Source organism: Cydia pomonella, chromosome 25 (assembly GCF_033807575.1).
Source record: "Cydia pomonella isolate Wapato2018A chromosome 25, ilCydPomo1, whole genome shotgun sequence".
NCBI lineage: Eukaryota > Metazoa > Arthropoda > Insecta > Lepidoptera > Tortricidae > Cydia > Cydia pomonella.
In genome coordinates, this window is record NC_084727.1 from 5,938,295 (window position 1) to 5,959,609 (window position 21,315).

Below are 21,315 nucleotides of genomic sequence, written 5' to 3' on the forward strand. Positions count from 1 at the left end.
TTGTAATTAATTTGGACTGCTCATCGTGGAACGTCATGATGTCATTTGTTATTTAGTCCTGTCATTGGGTGTTCTAGTACAAGTTTCTTTGGAAATCGTAAATACGAAATAAAAATTGTTCTAATTTTCTATTCCCCAATTCAAATAGCAGCAACAGTATTTTGATAACATTTTTCCAATATTCACATACTGATTGCCATTCAAACAGGTGAGTAACATAAGTTATGTTCTAATTTGTCTGCGAGACGGCTGAAATGATATTTTGCTTACAATTGTTTCGAAATATTTTGTTATAGGACTCGAATGAAACGCGCATATAATGCTCAATAATTCTGTTTATATTCTAAACTATAACTTAGCGTACAGCCTCCATATTTTCATAAAACAAAAAGCCATCACCCACAAACAATAGACCTGTGGTCATAGACAATACTAGACTTGATAGTAAAATACTTTATTGCTCACAACACCACCCCTCAATAAAATATTTTACATTTTACACTTCACATTAATAAACAGTTATAAGTCTATGACACTCAACAATAGACAGTTAAAGAATAACTCTAATCAAACATTGTCTTTAAACAATTACACAGCAACAACTAAACAATCGTTAACATGGTACAATTAAATTAAACACCTTGACTAAACAATAAATGTCTCAACTTCTTAAAAGCTATTCCACCCAGAGCTTTGGTAAAAATGTCCGCTACTTGCTCAGTAGTGTTAATGTACTTTAACACAATAATACCTTTATTTATCTTTTCTTTAACAAAGCTTTGTTTGATATCAAGATGCTTCACTCTAGTAAGACACCTTGTCATCTGAGCCATCTTAATTGCTGATTGATTGTCTTCATACAATACAATAGGTCCTACATGAAAACCAAAGAATGCTAAAATATCTTTCAGCCAGCATGCCTCACTTGTTGCATGACTCAAAGCACAAAATTCAGCTTCGGTTGAAGACAGACTCACAGATTGTTGTTTCCTTGTGAACCACATAACTGTGCAACCCCACAATTTGAAGCAACAACCTGTAGTTGACCTTCGATCATCACTTCCTCCCCAGTCGCTGTCAACATAGCCCACTACACTTTCGCTACATTCATACTTCAAACAGTAATCTCTAGTACCTGAAAGGTACCTTAGAATATTACACAACAGTCTGTACAACAGCATAGACGCACAACTCTGGTATCTGCTCAGTATAGCCACAACTGCAGTAATGTCAGGTCGTGTACCAGCAGCTAAATAAGCCAAGCTTCCAACCAGGGTTCTGCACCTGCTTTCCAAGCTTACACTCTCTGGAGACTCTCTGTTGAGTACACTAAAGTCAAAGTTTTTGTCTATAGGCAAAGATAAAGGTTTACAGTCATTCATACCATAGTTAATTAACAACTTATTTAAATATTCTTTCTGAGATAAAAAAGTACACTGTTTCTCCAAATCCTGATTTACTTCAAAACCTAAGTATTTATTTATCTTACCCATATCCTTCATTTTAAAGGATTTGCTTAACATGTCTCTCAGACTTACAATCTCATTTGGACAGCTACAAACAATAGTCCTTTTCTGACTGTACAAAACCCTTGGACTTTATTACATTATTAAAAGTTTCATTCCAATATCTGGGTGCTCCTTTGAGCCCATACAAAGATTTATTAAGTTTAACAAACTTAGCACTACAACCTTCAGGCAATCTCAAATACAGCTCCTCATCCAAGTTAGCATTCAGAAACGCTCCACAAACATCCATCTGATTAATTTCCAGGTTCATTTTTGTAGCTACTGCAACAAATATACGAAAAGTATTAAGTTTAGCAACAGGAGCATACACATTATAGTAATCATCACAATCTTGCTCAAAACCTCTCGCTACTAACCTTGCTTTAAAAACATCTTCACCTTTCTTCTTGAATACCCATTTTGAACTCACTGCGCTTGCAGAGTCTGGTATTGTTTGGACCTCAGTCCACGTGTTATACTCTTTCATTTGTGCAAGCTCCGCTTTGATTGCTCCTTCCCACTTGTCCTTGTCTTTTGATCTCATAGCTTCACCATAAGTTTTTGGATCACTTTCTTGTCCAATTGCTAATACCATGTCATCAAATCTCTGTGGCCTTTTGACTTGCCTACCAGATCTGGAGTATTGACCTTCCTGTGCATTGTCTATTGGGATATTTGGGACTAAGTGACCTCCCTCATCTTGAGGTTCTGGCATTATCACCTCATCTGTAGAGCCATTACCTTCACCTTGCGCTTCAGACATGGCCACTTCATCTGCACTCTGGTATTCATCTGGTTGCAATTCATCATCCTCTTTACTTGTATTTTGCACCTCTGGATCATATTGTGTCTCTTGTGATTTAGCCCTATCCTCTCTGGCAGGATGAGAATCCAAAAGAATCACCACCTCTTCCTTTTCTTTATCATGGGCGGGAACACAGGAGCCTTTATTTGACAGTACAACCACATCTCTTCTTATGTCAACAAACCTTTCTTCTGGATAATAAATCCTGTACCCTTTTGAGCTTTCATAGCCTACAAATATGCCCTTCTTTCCTTTAGGGTCCCATTTCAACCTCTTCTGTTTAGGGATATGAACTGCCACCTCACTGCCAAATATCATTTTTAAATTACTCGGATCAAACTCTTTTCCTTCCCATACCTCATAAGGTGTTTTTCCTTCAACGCGACTCTTGCCAGTTCGGTTAATGACATAGACTGCCATATTAATGGCTTCTGACCAGAGTTCCTTCCCGAAGCCATTAATCATGGAACGTGCAGCCTCCAGCAGTGTCCTCATCTCGCGTTCTGCCCTAGAGTTCTGTTCGGGTGTGTATGGGATTGTAGTTTGATGTATGATGCCCTTGGCTCCCAGTATCTCCTTAAGTTCTCTATTTACGAACTCTGTCCCATTGTCAGATTTCAAAATTTTCAATTTCTTGCAGGTGTATCTCTCGGAGGTTAGAATATAATGTTTGATTTTCTCTGGTACCTCTGATTTGTGCTTTAGAAAATACACTACCCTGTAATTTGACAAATCATCTTTGAGAAGAAGGAAATATCTTGCTCCTCCCACAGATGCAACCTCCATAGGGCCCGCAACATCAGCATGAACCACACCAAGAACTTCACTGGCTATATTTGAGTTATTACTAAAGGGCATTCTAGTTATTTTGTTCAGCACACAGTTGTCACACTTCTTCTCACTGTCCACAAACTTTATGTTCTTTCTGTTAAGCACGTCTTTGACATATCTCTTATTTTGGTGACAAAATCTTTCATGCCAGACATCCAGTGAACATATTAACGCACCCACGCCTTCCTTGTTATTATTTTTCACGTTTAGCAAATAGTAATTTCCTGCACGATTTCCCAAACCACATAAGTTATCGTCTTTTGTAATAATACATTCGGTATCCGTAAAAGTCACGACATACCCATTGTCAACAATTTTCTTCACCGAAAACAAATTCCATTTAATGTCCGGCACATACAGGACATCACTAACAGTTGATTTAAGAGTCCTTATTCCTACAGACGAGCGTATTTTGTAAAATGCTTCCTTTTTCATTCAAGATTACGACGTAACTATTAGTATTTATTCAAAAACTGGTAACGTACTTAAATAATCGTTTCCTAAACTAGCGGCTCCAACAGTTCAAATTTTCATTTTCTCTTTTAAACCTCTTTTTTAATGAGTTTTTTTGGGAGTTTTTTCCAAAATTTGCAGTGAGATGTGGCGTTTCGGTTCTTAATTTTGCTGTAAACAAGAATCATTTGGTACATGAATGACTACAATTTGATTCAACATATCTCGTACGAGGGGCTGGAATGATTAACAATCGAAGATTCATTTGAAAAATCTGATAAAATACCTTCCGAGTTTTCTTCATTTTTTTGGCGAAAACAGGGTTTTATTATATTTTTTTTCCGCAAATTGTACGCATATTTTGCTTTAAAAATAATATTATAGCAAACTGTAACTTTATGTTAACCTATAAAAAAAAAAACATAACTATGGGACCTACATTGCCGTAAATTTATATTTTTTTAAAACACGTATAAATCACGCAGCAGCGACGCCCCGCTCTCAGTCCGCGCGGAGCGCGCTTAGAGGAAGGACCTGTGCTCGATTGTCAGGCATTCGTTGCGATCGTAATCAGCTACGGAGTTCCGAGAAGTGCTATATACTGCGATTAGAAAATCTTAATAAAAGTTCATTTTTTACACTATGCTTAACAGACCCTCGCTTATTGATGGATTTTCAGTGGTACTTTTTTTTATACTACGTCGGTGGCAAACAAGCTTACGGCCCGCCTGATGGTAAGCAGTATCCGTAGCCTATGTACGCCTGCAACTCCAGAGGAGTTACATGCGCGTTGCCGACTCTAACCCCCTCCCGCCCCTCGTTGAGCTCTGGCAACCTTACTCACCGGCAGGAACACAACACTATGAGTAGGGTCTAGTGTTATTTGGCTGCGATTTTCTGAACAACGCATTTTTACTTGAAATTACGTTAGGGTTTGCATTTGCATTATTATTTTTGACCCGGATGAAGTCCAAGTTCTCATGATGGAGTCAGGAGTTGGTCACCAGAACTCCTAATCTACTCATTATAATCCCATCGTGTTTGGGCTCAAAAGATTTGCCCTGACGAACACCATCGATCTAGATGAGGTCCAGGGTCTCATGATGGAGTCAGGAGTTGGTCACCAGGACTCTTAATCTACTTATCATAACGCCATCGTGTTTGGGCTCAATAGATTTGCCCTGACGAGCACCATCAATCTAGATAAAGTCCAGGGTCTCATGATGGAGTCAGGAGTTGGTCACCAGAACTCCTAATCTACTCATTATAATCCCATCGTGTTTGGGCTCAAAAGATTTGCCCTGACGAACACCATCGATCTAGATGAGGTCCAGGGTCTCATGATGGAGTCAGGAGTTGGTCACCAGGACTCTTAATCTATTTATCATAACGCCATCGTGTTTGGGCTCAATAGATTTGCCCTGACGAGCACCATCAATCTAGATAAAGTCCAGGGTCTCATGATGGAGTCAGGAGTTGGTCACTAGAACTCCTAATCTACTCATTATAATTCCATCGTGTTTTGGCTCAAAAGATTTGCCCTGACGAGCACCATAGATCTAGATGAGGCCCAGGGTCTCATGATGGAGTCAGGAGTTGGTCACCAGAACTCCTAATCTACTGATCATAACTCCATCGTGTTTGGGCTCAATAGATTTGCCCTGATGAACACCATCGATCTAGATGAGGTCCAGGGTCTCATGATGGAGTCAGGAGTTGGTCACCAGAACTCCTAAACTACTCATCATAACCTCATCGTGTTTGGGCTCAATAGATTTGCCCTGACGAGCATCATCAATCTAGATAAAGTCCAGGGTCTCATGATGGAGTCAGGAGTTGGTCACTAGAACTCCTAATCTACTCATTATAATTCCAACGTGTTTGGGCTCATGAGATTTGCCATGAGGAGCACCATCGACCTAGATGAGGTCCAGGGTCTCATGATGGAGTCAGGAGTTGGTCACCAGAACTCCTAATCAACTCATCATAACTCCATCGTGTTTGGGCTCAATAGAGTTGCCCTGACGAGCACCATCAATCTAGATAAAGTCCAGGGTCTCATGATGGAGTCAGGAGTTGGTCACTAGAACTCCTAATCTACTCATTATAATTCCAACGTGTTTGGGCTCATGAGATTTGCCATGAGGAGCACCATCGACCTAGATGAGGTCCAGGGTCTCATGATGGAGTCAGGAGTTGGTCACCAGAACTCCTAATCTACTCATCATAACTCCATCGTGTTTGGGCTCAATAGAGTTGCCCTGACGAGCACCATCAATCTAGATCAGGTCTAGGGTCTCATGATGGACTCAGGAGTTGGTCACCAGAACTCCTAGTCTATTCATCATAACTCCATCGTGTTTGGGCTCAAAAGATTTGCCCTGACGAGTACCATCGATCTAGATTAAGTCGAGGGTCTCATGATGGACTCAGGAGTTGGTCACCAGAACTTCTAATCTATTCATCATAATGGTAATTTGACGGTGCTTGTCGGGGTAAATCTATTGAGCCCAAACACGATGGAGTTATGATAAATAGATTACGAGTTCTGGTGACCAACTCCTGACTCCATCATGAGACCCTGGACTTCATCTAGATCGATGGTACTCGTCAGGGCAAATCTTTTGAGCCCAAACACGATGGAATTATAATGAGTAGATTAGGAGTTCTAGTGACCAACTCCTGACTCCATCATGAGACCCTGGACTTCACCTAGATCGATGGTACTCGTCAGGGCAAATCTTTTGAGCCCAAACACGATGGAATTATAATGAGTAGATTAGGAGTTCTAGTGACCTACTCCTGACTCCATCATGAGACCCTGGACTTCATCTAGATTGATGGTGCTCATCAGGGTAAATCTATTGAGCCCAAACTCGATGGAGTTATGATGAGTAGATTAGGAGTTCTGGGGAGTTCTGGTGACCAACTCCTGACTCCGTCATGAGACCCTGGACCTCATCTAGATCGATGGTGTTCGTCAGGGCAAATCTTTTGAGCCCAAGCACGATGGAATTATAATGAGTAGATTAGGAGTTCTGGTGACCAACTCCTGACTCCATCATAAGAACCTGGATGGACTTCATTCGGGTCATAAATAATAATACAAACCCTAACGTGATTTCAAATAACACTGAAACTCTATAGCACTAATGTGCGCAAACGATTGGCATCTTGACTAGGCAGCATGGGTGCGTAGCCACCATGCCAATCGATACGACAACGAAACACTATCTGTCTCTCTCTCGTACTAATATGCACAAACGATTGGCATCTTGGCTGGGCAGCATGGGTGCGTAGCCAACATGCCAAATGTTTACGATACGACAAGGAAACACTATCTGTCTCTCTATCGCACTAATATGCGCAATCGATTGGCTTCTTGGCTAGGTATCATGGGTGCGTAGCCAACATGCCAATCGTTTACGATACGACAACGAAACACTACTGTCTCTCTATCGCACTAATATACGCAAACGATTGGTATTTTGGCTAGGCACCAAGCAAGTGTGTGGCCAACATGCCAATCGTTTACGATACGACAACGAAACACTATCTGTCTCTCTATCGCACTAATATACTTTATTTATACCTGCAGTCATTTACTAACTTCTTCATTTTCCATTGGTGTGAAAGAGACAGAATAAAGAGCAAGGGTTATAGTACACTCTGTAGTCTGTCCACTTAGTAGTAGTGTACATAAAAAAAACTACTGTGCATATAAAATAAAATAAAGAGTGCCCATATGATATCATATAACACTAAAATTAATGTTGCTTGAAATTATATTGAAAACTATCAAGATTATTCTAGTCTGCATTGAAACGCGCGTCGCGTTGCCGGCGCTCGCGTACCGAGCGCCAACGCCATCTATCGAGCGTTATTTCGTGAAATCGGAGAACGCTCCAAGGATTAAGGGCTCTTAATGTATTTAGTCCCATCATAGACCTCCAGTTCTGTATCACCAACCCCAACCAGTGTTGCCAGCGCATATCTCCAATTTCGGACGGTGTGTAATCTGAAAAGGGACGGTTTTTATGACAATGGGACGAAAACGAACTTTGAATATTTTATCATAGTTAGTGTATCTCAATATATGTTTAAAACAAATGTGTATTACTGAATGTGTATATGTGTTAATGTGTGATACTTATGATAGTTATGATGTTATGCATTTGTAGATTTGCAGAGGCATAGATAGTAGGATCCTATAGATGTGCTATACGCGTGCGTCCATGAGGGACAGAACATACGCAACACAGCAAGATGATTGTTCGGATATGGTGGGCAACAAGTAATCCGACCAATCATCTTGCTCAATTTAAGGTGGGGAATTAAAAAAAATGTGAGACTGTGACAAGGACAAACAATAATATCGCTTTTTCGCTACTACTACTGAAAGATACATAAGACTATCCCGTTCTGTCAGTTCTTCCCACCACACATGCCCAATCCATACTTAATACTAGATTTATGGGCAGAGCAAAACAAACTATTTCATATTAACTATCTATTTCTTCATACATTTTCATTAACTACATTAAATATGGCATTAAACAAACAAAAAATACATTTTCATAAAAAACGAAAACTAAATTAAATATGGTATTAAATATTTAATGTTGTTTTCGTTTTTTTTTTCTGATTTTTCTCAGATTTTGATTTAAGTTTTTGGATATACAAGGTGCCCGTGAGCATTGCGAGAGATTTTAATGGTGCATTCCTGATGGTAACAGAAGCAAAAAATGTTATATGACTTTTTGTGAAATTCGACAAAAAAAAAAGTTTTTGTTTTTTTTTCCCTTTTTGTGAACACTCCTGTACATAAAACGTAATTTTTATTGATAAACACATAACCTAAAATTAACCAAAAAGTTTTTTTTTTATTTGGGGGGGGGCGAATAATTTTTTTAAATTTTTCAATGTCAATCAATAGGTATGTCCAGACTAGACCTCAAAGTGGCAATACTGCAGTAAAAAATTGGTTTTGTACCGACTTATGGTGAAAGAATGATTTATTTATTTATATAGTTCCGTTGTCTGTACAACTCGAGCGCCACCGTGTCCTAAAACGTATAGAATTTCTGTAAATAAAGGGAAAATACATACATATTTTTTGTCCTTGATTGAGATTTCGTGTTTATTTTGATCAGAATGGGAAGCCTAAACCTACCAATTTTCATATCAATCAAAATCTGAGACAAAAATAAAAACTGGCACATTTACTTATTCATTTTATAAACGTACCTAGGTTCGGAGGTACTATTTGGGCTATGTATTTGATTCAGATACTATGAGTTAACTTTGTTTTCTCTCGCAAAATATTCTAGATATGTTCCTCTGAGATAATGTCAGACATTATCATCTCTCAAAAGTTTATATTTCCTATGCAATAGTGTTGAGTTGCTCACTCGTGAGGCACCTCATTTGTACCACTCACTTTGTTAAATTGTCGCAGAACTTCACACCGCATAAATGTCATACATCACTCCTCAATTAATTTTACTCATTTACTCGCGCGCATCACACACAGCTCTTACCACTCAAACACTTCAAATTTAAAAAAAAACTCTCAGCCTTTCAAACTCACTCGCGTTCCTCACAACTCGCAAGAGTCGCGAGGCGCTCGGTGCTCGCCGACATTCAAATGAAGAAATGAGTCATTGACGTCATCGTATTCATCGCTCATACTATCAACTGCCCAACTACAAACCTTATTGCAAGGACAAAAGGTCCACCGAGAAATGCGTTGTGTTTGTACCATTCACTCGCCTCACTGTGACATCCTCTCAAAAATCCTTTCAAAATGAAACAATGAATTGGATTTACCGAAAGAGGGAGTGAGACAGACACGCGCCGTGCTTCAATAACACCTCATCGAAAATACGTTAAAAATGAAACACGAAAGAAAACAAGCGTAAGCGTCCGCAAGCTTACATACATATTACGCCATTTTGATCCTAGCATTGCTAAGTTACTTGTCAAAAGCGAAAAATCTAAGTCATCAAAGAACCTACCGAAGAAAGTTTTTTTTCTCTGTCGCACTTGTAATTTCATACGTAAGTGCGACAGCAAAGCAAAACTTCGTGGTTCGCGGTAGGCCTCCATATTTGTTAGCTATTATTGTACTAACGCGCATACCAGTATAACCTGACCTCAAGACTCATATTGCTGGTGTCATGTATAATCTGAATCAATTAGACTGGACAGTGAAATGGTTACTTGATAATCGATTGAAATGCCAACCAAGTCTCACTGGGCATTTACGAAGCTTGCTTAAAAACAGTTATCGTTTAAGAGACCAAAATATTATTTAAATTATTGAAATATAATATAGTGGCGTACACAAAATATGATAATTTACATTAGTTTATTAATAAAAAATTTGAATTTGTAATACTTTTTGTTAACGTGCTTCGTAAACTATTTCGATCATTTATGATTTTGACATATTTATAATACGAGAAACTCGAAAAAGTTGTTCGTAATCTTTAGTTGTGTTTTATAAATAGTGATCAGTGACCATTCTTATAATTATGCCAAAATAACAATATATTAACATTGTTTTCGCGATAAAATATACCTGTGGGTCTTTCGTTGTGTCTTTTACATACAAAAATCAAGTGTATATTACACGCCGGTGGCATTACCGCGCGAACGTTATTGAGGCTTTCGTTTGTTATCATATTACAATGATATTATTACTGATAAATTATGAGGTGGTAAGTTAGTAATTTCTATATAATAATGGTACAAAAAATATTGGATTTGTTCTCCTTAGTTTGTTAATTGTTTGTTTGGTAGTTTATGGTTAGTATTTATTTCAATATATGAATGTTAAACTTAAAATGATATCAAGTAGCAAAAATTGATACTGAACAATCTAACAATAAAAATAATGAACTGCTAAATTAGAACAAGTTTCATAAAAGCATCAAATTAAGTTGCAATAGGATGTATGTACTTTAACTCCTTAGTTTGATTCTTAAATGTATGTCTTCTGTTGTTAAAGTTCTGTTTTAAACCTCCAGAATTGCACTCCAATTAAATATTTAAAAGGAAGTTTAGCAATGCCTAAATATGTATTTACATTAAATATGGTTTGCTGCCGTTGGAGTTGATGGAATAGTCGATGCTGCAAAACTGCTAGTACCTCTCCTCATTTGAAGTAAGACATTGTAACACCTCATTTTAGAGAATGAGGTACTCATACAAACTCATTTTAAATTGATGTCCTACCCATCACTACTATGCAAACTACATAATGAAATTATAGCAGTTGTACCCAAATAATTACGAAGAAATAGACACTTATTTAATTGAATACTTACACAAATACAATAGGATTCACCAAAAGCCGTTACCGAAATTTTCCGTTTCTTTGTCAGATCGATTAAATAGTTGTAGGAGAGTTTCTATACTTTCAACTGAATGAACGCTTTAAAACAAAATAATTTTGGAAAACTTTAAACTTTACCTTGATCACAGTGTTTCTCTTTGACTCTCGCTTTTCAAGTTTTCAGTCCTCGACGTTACCACAGATAATGGATACAACAAAAGAAACTAAAACTAAACTATAGCGAGATGTAGATTAGATACAAACGCGGAGACTTAAGTTGCATTTCTGATGTTGGTACACCTGTCAAACACTATAGGTTACTACAAAGTGAGTTATGAAGCTTTATAAAACTATTTATAAGCGAATGCTACACATTCGATATTCGCCGTGGATGGACGATATTTATCGACCATGTAGCAAAGTACATTGTCATTCGTCACTTTGAAATTAATAATTATTCTAGGCACTTGATGCCCAAAAGGGACGGTAGCTTGGAAGGGGCGGGAAAGGGACGGTGTGGCATTAAAAGGGACGGAAAACCGTCCCTTTTAGGACGATCTGGCAACACTGACCCCAACAACGGGCAAACACCGTCCATCTCCAACAAGAACAAAATGGTTTAAGTTTGACACTTCTTTATAATTTGTCAGATTTGACATGTCTCGCATAATGTGCTCACTCGTGCCGCTATCAATCAACCATTCATCTCCATTGAATGATAGTTCTTCTTTTTCACTCCCAGACAGCATAGCTGTCACAATAAAAGCATTATTTGGCCGACCTGAATCTGGATTTTTCCACGATTTATAATGCTGCTTATTTTTCAGTTTGGGGCAGTCTGCTTTTAAATGTCCAGCCTTATCACATGTCCAACACTTTCGATTGTTTTTATCTGTGTCCCTACACTCTTGAGCGAAATGTCCACCTCGGCCACATTTATAACATTTCTTATTAGAATTTCTATTCTTGAAGTTTGTAAAGAGTGCTACATTTTCATTTTCCGTTCCCCTGGCCTTCACTCTCTCCTCCTCTACCAGTAGCCTAGCTACCAAGTCTTCATAGTTTTGTTTACTTGTTTCCACAGATTCCCAAGCCGATATAAAATGACTGTATCTGTCTGGTAATGACATCAGAACCTTAGTCATCAAAAACTTGTCAGATATTTCTTCACCACTTTGTTTCAACTGACTTCTCATTTCTTGAAGCTTTGACAAAAATACCGATAGGTCACCTCCTTCATACTTGAACTGTAGAAACTGCTGTTGTAGCATCAGTGTTGTAGTAGCTGACTTTGGCTCGTATACTGCTTTTAGTTTTGACCAAATCTCTTCAGCTGTTTCACAGGTTAAAACATGAACTAGAACTGCTTCGCTCAACCTTGACACTATCATTGACTGCGCCTTAGCGTCACTCTTTTGCCACACCACCTTGTTCGTTTCTGTCTTTGTTTCTTCTCCATTAACCACCTTAAACAGGTCAGCACCTTTTAGAGCTACTGTCACTTGAAACTTCCAAGTACTCCAATTCCTGGGTCCTTCCAGCTTGATTGCTGTGACCGCTTGTGAACAAGATTCCATCTTGACTTGATAGTCTTTGTGCGTGCTTGTCACCCCGCTCAAAGTCTGATGTCGCGCACACACAGCGCACAACCTCCCCAGACTTGACTCCGCTTAGACCCCACGCCGCACCGAGTCACCTAGACTCTTACTCTTGACACTTTTCCGTCGCAATCTTCACCTAAAACAGAATCATGAGCCGTGAGAGCCCATAACCTGTTATAGGACTCGAATGAAACGCGCATATAATGCTCAATAATTCTGTTTATATTCTAAACTATAACTTAGCGTACAGCCTCCATATTTTCATAAAACAAAAAGCCATCACCCACAAACAATAGACCTGTGGTCATAGACAATACTAGACTTGATAGTAAAATACTTTATTGCTCACAACATATTTTCATAAAAACAGGATGCGCCTGATAAGACAACTTTGGTTCACAATTTGCAGTATTCTAGTCAAGGACGCATATAATACGAACACGTATTATATGCGTATTTATGATTTGAATGGGAAGGAACTTTCGTGAACATTGCTATTTGCATTAATTTACCTTGCAAGTTAATTGCTCTATTTAGTTTTGGTATAAGTGGGTCACCTAGTTTCCGATGCCGGTCTAAGAGTTAAAAAATCCTGCTACATTGCATATTTTTCCTAGATACCATAATAATATAGGTGCCATAGCTAAAATGGCTACAACAGAACCCCTAAAGTTTCGTCATGTAGTTCTAGCTGCAAAAGTGAATGGCCACTTTATAAATGAATTCGATTTATAATGTGTACATGCAATTTTGCAGCTTACTGTATGTCTGTCTGAATGTTACAGCCATTTGACTCGAAACCTAATAAGGTAAGCTTGGAACATGGGTGTATTTTGTGACCGAAAAATCAATGTGTGGCACATCATTTGATAGGTTTGGCACCTAATAAACTTTAAAAACAGCTTTAAGGTGTCTAAAAAAGTTTATTGTTTAAATAAATACTTTTGATAATAATTGATTCATATGTCCAAAAAAATCTGTTACAAAATATTGTTTAATACAATATGTATAGTAAAAGCAACTTCATACAATCTCTTTATGTTTAGGACTATACTTTATCATATGATAAATTATAGTCCTTAACAAATTTTTTTATGGTAACTCTAGAGGCTTGTTGCATTACCTTTATTAAGCGAGCCCATATATGGATGGCCAAGCCAAATCTGGTCTTAAAGACTCTGTGACACTTGTGAATAAATAAATAAATATTATAGGGGCATTCTTATATAAAAAAAATTTATACTGTGTCGTTGGCAAACAAGCATATGGCCCCGCCTGATGGTAAGCAGTCTCCGTAGCCTATGTACGCCTGCAACTCCAGAGGTGTTACATGCGCGTTGCCAACCGTAACCCAGCCCCGCCTCGTTGAGCTCTGGCAATCTTACTCACCGACAGGAACGCAACACTATGAGTAGGGTCTAGTGTTATTTGGCTGCTGTTTTCTGTAAGGTGGAGGTACTTCCCCAGTTGGGCTCTGCTCTAGATCTGGAATGACATCCACTGGTTGTGCCCTACCACACAAAGCAAGATGAAATTCACAATGCCCATACCTCTGTTTTGGACGTAGTTTAAGGACATACCCGGGTCCATAAATTGACTAAGTCCGGCAGTAATCCAAGAAGGTTTGTGTTGTGGATACTCAGACAACAATATATATATAATATACAAATACTTAAATACATAGAAAACATCCATGACTCTCTCTCTGACTGCTCATCACAAATAAATATCCTTACTGAGATTCAAACCCGGACTCAAAAACGGACTGACAGCTTTATAGGCAGGGTCTTCTACCTGGTGGTGGTCTGGTGTCATATTCTACATGTTTGTATAGAAGGGCATGGTTCTATCTTGGGTAACTGGTATTTAGTTTTCCAAATTGAACAAATTGAAAGACGTCCTAAGATGCGCCAGATGGGATGATAATGTAAGGTCAACCCTGGTAAACACAACCATGGGGTTATTGCATATATTTGAGTTATTTTTTTAAACAACCTAAACCCGGTTGACCTTATCTAATTTGTTACAGAATCATGGATTACGAATTTATGGACGACAGCCAGGTTGTGAAGCAGCAGAGGAGCTCCTGGTTCTTCCAGATGATTGATGATTGGTTCACTTTTCGTAAGTATCGTTGGGTACAGGGTCGTTAGAGGTAGTAAGCAATCTGACCAGAGCTTAAGGCCGTTTCCTATCTGACTGACCTCACGCGTTACAACTCCCTCGACACACAAGCAAACATATTATTTTGCGTCTGATTGCTCACTTAAAAGTCGCTCGCTCACTTTAAACTTAAATATATGTTCTAGCACTGAAAACTCTCAAAAGTCAAAATCGTATGATCAATTCATAGAGGATAAATTGCGCGCGCGTCTCGTCGAATGACACAGGCTCCCTGTCCAATGGCCAAGCGGCTTCTGCCCCTCGCCCCTCGTCGCCCGCGCAGACACCCGCGCGCCGGGAGAACGCACGAAGTTGAATAGTATCGATTTCTCAAAAACTATTTATATCATTGAAAAATCGGCTGGCGTATTTGAAGTGTACGTCATTATTCATTAAAGGACTCGTGCAACTTGTGAAATGTTTTAACTAGAGCTATCATTTTGATGGCAACTTTTATCTGATATCATGTACTATCATTTAACAATAAAAAAAGTACAGTTCAACGACCTCGTTTTCAAAATAAGAGATAAAAGGTAAAAAAAAAGTAAATTTTTGTAGACAATTCTTAACTTTTATTATTTCTCGAGTGATTGTGTAACATTCTCTGTGACATTTATGCTTGAAATTTATGTCCCAATTCATAAGCTATCTAATAATATTATTCTTTTTTAAATGTGCGACAGGTAAATGGACAGATAATGGTACATTAACCAAGTGCAGTCGTGTTTGGCGCCGTAAAACTTTGGAAGGGTGCATTTTTAAAATGGTTGAGAGTTGAGAACAAACAAAGGTATGGGGGGTGATTTGTTGATGAAATTCGTCGTAATATACGTGGTTAACGGCTCCACTATACGTGCACAAACACATTGTATAATGTTCAAGCATGCTACAGCAACGTAAAACAGCGAATTTGGCCTGGTAGCCCATTAAGCTGAATGCTACTTTGGCTGTATTGGTAGAAATTTGTCTCATTATACTAAAATTAAACAGATTAGATAATTACTGTAATTTTTTTAAAGTTAATATTAAAGTTGCCCAAAAGGCGCCTAACCTTTTCCTATGTAAAAAGTAGACCCATGATGCGTTGGGAAGACTGCGGGGAAGAAGTGGCTACAGGTCGCACAGAACCGTGACGAGTGGCATAAAATGAAGGAGACCTACCCCCGAAGGGTAGAGACGGGCTAAAGAGAGAGAGAGAAGTACTGGACATACACATGGGAGGAGATGCGCGGGCGGCAGGCAGAGCGCGACGCCATCGCGGCGGAGCGCGAACGACCTATTCCACCGGCAATGGATTTAAAATTTTATTTTGTGGACAATTGGACATGGAAGACTGGGCAAAGGAGACGATTGAGTAGGAAAGCGGACCCTGGCGCTAGGCCGGTAAAACGCTAGGCTGAAGAAGAAGATAATTGTTTGCGATTATATGTCTACATCCCCGTAGGACATAACAGCCTCATATGCTAACCAATCAGATTAAATTGAATAATCATCAATATTTACAGAAGCAAATTTCCTGATGAACTACGGATGGCGATGCCTCGGAGGGCTCATCATAGTTGTGATCATTTGGAACTGGCTGCAGCCAAAGATTGAAGCGTGGAAGCGTGCTAGGGAAGATGCTGCCTACCACAAAGGTAAGGCAAATAATAAGGTTGTGTTTAACTATCCCCATATGATGTCACTGTAAATGTTGTAATAACTTGTGAATTATTGGCATATATCTAAGGACGGGCCTCACGGGCAATAAAAATGGGGCCAGTACAGTCACGTACACGAATTCGAGCCAATCGTGCAGTCTAACCCCACATGGCGATTGGTTGATGACTTCGCATCATGCGCGCGATTGGTCGCAACTAGTTGCGTTATACTCCACGATTGGCTCGAATTTGTGAGTGGCACCACTGAACTAGCACCATTCTTAGTGCCCGTAAGGCCCGTCATTAGATATAGGTTCATGATTTTGATTGAATTTCCAGACCCGGATCGTGTGTTAGCACGCGAGGAGGCAGTCAGAAAAGCGCGGGAGTTGCAAGAACAAAAGCTGAGAGCAGACTCCGCGCGAGCGGCCGAGCTGCAGAAAGAGGTGGGATATTTTTGAAGATACCTCTTTATATCCTATTTAAGATTGAATGCGTGTACACCCCAGGCACGTATAGAAACAACGTTCTACCTTACATACCTACTGTTCTGTACCTTACATACTACTCGTACCTAAGGGATGGTCAGGGGGCGCCGTAAAATTCGACCTATGCCGCCGTGACCCCGGTGGCCGAAAGGCTCAGGCACCTGCCGCGATAGCAAAGGACGCTGGTTCGATTCCAGCCTGGGACACTGGAGGCCTTGGCCACTTTGTCTTACTATATGACATTTATTTCAAAAAAATGACCAAGGCCTCAAGGGCTCTTTTATAAGTCAATACAACATGTATAGTAACATCATATAGTGACACGAAAAATACATAACAACATTTATAAATACAACAGTCAATACGTGGATAAACATTACATTATAATAATCTTAAAATAAATAATTACTACTATACAATGGAGATGTATAGTATCTAACCTTAAAAATACAATAAATCTGGAGATGTAAATGGTCCCCAATGTCAGAGTACTAATACAAATAAGATTTGGAAGTGTAAAGTCTCTCCAAGTGACAAAATAAAAGTTATACTAAATAAATAAATCGTGTCTGGACTGTTAAGCTAGCAGTCTCATAAACTAATGCAATAAAATACATAACTAGTATGCACCAAGTCAAGAATATTATACAATATTACAGAGACGTGTAGTCTCCACGGTTAATACATTAAGTTTGGAGATGTATAAGGTCCCCACAGTCTGAGAAAGATAATAAAACACAATAATAATGACATTAATAAGATTTGGAGGTGTAAAGGCTCTCCAAGCGCGACATTTCATTTTAGAAACAACATTGTTTTCTTTAATATCTCATGTTTCTATTATTATTGCATATTGGTAACCAAAAAGGTAACCCCAAAAGATTAAGAATACACCCTAAAAGTATTAAAGCATTCTAATATATGTATTGTAAAAAGTAGAGGGTAACAGACAGATAAAATCGATTTTTGGAAAAAGTTATATATCGTTAAATATAATAAATAATTTATTATATTTAACCAATCACAAAGTGCTTAAATTTTCTTTTAGAACTACAATTTTGATTAGTTTCCAAAGATTTTAATTTTTCTATTTTTCTGTTAACGACAGCCAACGTGGCAATGATATTTTGATTCAGCCAATAATTTAAAAAAATGTTTTAGTCAAATATCGTAATTTCAAACATTTTATTTATATAATAATAAATAAATATTTGATTTATATCGTGTAATAATATTTTTTGGACGTAATAAGTAATGGCGAAATAAAAAAATAATCGGACAGACAGACGGACATGACGAATCTATAAGGACTCCGTTTTTTGCCATTTGGCTACGGAACCCTAAAAACATATAAAGTTTTTGGGTATCTAAACTCTTTGGAGTGGACGTATGTATTAATGGTCAGAAATAAATTTAAAAAAGTTGGAAAAGTAAAACGCACTAGTTCGCAAAAAACCAACGCTAAACACCTACGTAAAGTAGCATTTTTTGAGCAACTTTATAAAAAAATATGTTTGTATTGCAGAAAGAAGAAAAGAAGAGGCGTGAAGCCATCGAGCTGCTAGAGAAGCATGGGCGCTTACCCGGCGGCCGGCGGCTCGGCTCCGCCGATGATGGTACGTTGTACAGTCAGCATCAAAAGTAGAGGATCAAACAAGGTTTCAAAAGTATCTACCATTCTGTAACAGCTTAACAAAATGTGATGGTTTTATATGTAGAACAATTAAGACGGTAAAAGATATACTTTGGAATATAAATTTTAGAGATTTATCCGTATTTGGAAAAGTTATCCAGAATATCAGATACTTTTGGCACGTTGTTTCATCCGCTACTATTGATGCTGACTGTACTGACTAATTTTCAAACTTGTACTAAAGCAAAGACGCTTTCCAAATAGATTTTGTCCCGCCTGTTGCTATGTCTATTGCACGCACGTAAATATATTGCTTTCCGGCCCATGATGCCGGCTGTCAATGTCACTGTGCGAGTTTCACAGCAATATATTTAAGCGCCTGCAAGGGCGTCGCTAGCTGATGGGCTAGGGGGAGAGGAGGCAGTTCATATGGCCGATGGTCAAGGGTATGTAATATCACGCTATGGGGTATGTAATAGCGCGTAGGGCATACACATAGTTGGAAATTTTGTTCTTTAGGGGGGCAACAGCATTTTTCAAGTTTTTTTTTTCATTTCGATTAAAAAACTCATAAAAATGGAAATATTTTATTTATTAATAACTTTTAAATCATAAAACATGTTCTTGAATAAAAATCTAAATAATACTGTTTTTTTTTCTTACAACGTTGAAAAATTTCAACGTGGTTGAGTACACTCTTGTAATTGGGTAAAGTTATAGGTAAAAAAACTTAAGTAAGTCACATGTTGTATGTAGTTGTGACGTGTTCGAATAGACAATACATGTTTAAAAGACACACACAAACAAAACAAATGTCTATTCGAACACGTCACAACTACATACAACAGGTGACTTAAGTTTTTTACCTATACAAAGCTTGACGTATTTTATCAACATAATTAGTGTAACAAAGTAAGGGGTGTTTGTTTCTTCTAGAGTTTGAATTTTTCCCATACAAACGTGAACCACCCTAATGTCCGAGTATCACGGATGTGTTAGTATGAAATGGTGTCGTTGCAGGCTACCTGCCGCTGAGCGGCGGCGCGGGGGGCTCCTCGTACCGCGCGCCCAAGCGCTCCGCCTGCGGCGGCGGCGGCTGCGGCCGCTAGCCTGCTGCCACAGGCTAAGGGGAGCCTGCCCCAACAGCCTGGGGGAGCCTGCTCCGACAGGCTACGGGAGCCTGCTCCGACAAGCTACGGGAGCCTGCTCCGACAGCCTGGGGGAGCCTGCTCCGACAGGCTACGGGAGCCTGCTCCGACAGCCTGGGGGAGCCTGCTCCGACAGCCTGGGGGAGCCTAACCACCACCAGCACTTCCTGAGAACACCAATGTCAGAATGACGAATGACTGTGCAAACCTTACGTCATATTACTAATATGGATCATCCTTTGGAACACTTCACTTCGTACAAACGTGAGTGACTTAAGAGGGTAGAATAGCTTTTCGAATCTAACGAAACAACGGTAGTTTTTGTATGAAATTCCATTTCGGGAGAAAACGTTTATCACATCACTTTGATTTCGATGTCGTACGCTTCAGCATACTGAATATATTCTAGGATTCGCTTTTTTGAAACATTTTTTTTTTGTTTTGCAAATTTTGAAAAAAAGAAGAAAACCTATAAACCTAGTTTTTTATTGTGTTAATAACATACCAATAACTCATGGAGAATGGAAAATATTTAGAGGTGGAAAAACGTTTTCTCTTTTTGTATTTATTATAATTATAACCTTAATATTATAATTATTAGGGTTTATTGTAATTATTTAAATACTGCGGAATGGAGTATCGAGACAAACCATTGTGGTTTAACGATACTTTTTGATCAAATATTCTGTAATTGTGATTTATCTCTAATAAATAAATAATCTACGTGCTACGTGCTACACTTCCCTCTTAAGCTAAATTGTTACATACATATTTATTACTTAATTATTTTTGTGAAAGCTTCTATTAACCCGAATTCAACTTTATTACAATACAATGTTCGAAACGACCTATTGGGCTAGTTTGCATATGTAGAGACAAAAGATTTTATTTGTGACCATTTTCGTACCTTGTGACAGTGACATTAAAATGAAGTTTCTAGCGACTTTCATGTTGTTAGTCTAGACCGCGGGCCAGGAGCATATTTCGTCAGTCATCGCCTCCCGGCTGATACTTTGTCAGATGATAGTTTAGATGCTGTTTTAAATAAAAAACGTCATCCGGTTGTATCGCGGTGGAAAGACCGTCAGCTGTAAAATGAACATGTAAAAATATGCGTCTACTAATACAGATGTATTGTATATTATTTCTATAGAATTTGTAAACTAAAACCATAGACAACGCACCAACTTTAAGACATGAAAAGTAGAAAGTAACTTTGACTGTTTCAAAGATTTGTTGGATCTGAAAGTACATGTATTGTAATGTTGTATTATAATAATATAAAATTAATATTACTTCTTCGTTTATTTACATTGTTGTAGCCTATTTGAGTGTCCCACTGCTGGGCTAAGGCCTCTCCCCTGGTTTTCCATAACTTATGATTTTGTACTTTTTTTGGCCAGTTGTAAAGAAAGATATCAATGTCGTCTCGCCATCTCCTGGGCCTGCCCCGCCCACGCTCTATTGGCCATCCACTTGGTGGCTATGTTAGCCCACTTATCCGGAGGCATGCGATAGACGTGACCGGCCCAGTCCCATTTGAAACAATGAAAATGAAAATAATTTATTTAAAACAACTACACAACAATCCACCTTACAGGAAACCGCAGCCAAATAACACTAGACCCTACTCATAGTGTTGTGTTCCTGCCGGTGAGTAAGGTTGCCAGAGCTCAACGAGGGGAGGAAGGGGTGTTAGGGTCGGC

The 21,315-nt window shown here is 38.6% G+C and overlaps 1 protein-coding gene across 1 annotated transcript; it reads left to right on the forward strand.

Moving 5' to 3' along the window:
* The first annotated feature begins 47 nt into the window (after positions 1-47).
* On the forward strand, positions 48-20,904 carry LOC133531681 (selenoprotein S B-like). The gene is made up of 6 exons (XM_061870043.1): positions 48-208; positions 14,567-14,661; positions 16,206-16,337; positions 16,680-16,786; positions 18,354-18,444; positions 19,482-20,904. Exons 2-6 carry the CDS (start codon positions 14,571-14,573, stop codon positions 19,568-19,570), a joined length of 510 nt encoding a protein of 169 aa, XP_061726027.1. The 5' UTR covers positions 48-208; positions 14,567-14,570; the 3' UTR covers positions 19,571-20,904.
* The last annotated feature ends 411 nt before the right edge of the window (positions 20,905-21,315 follow it).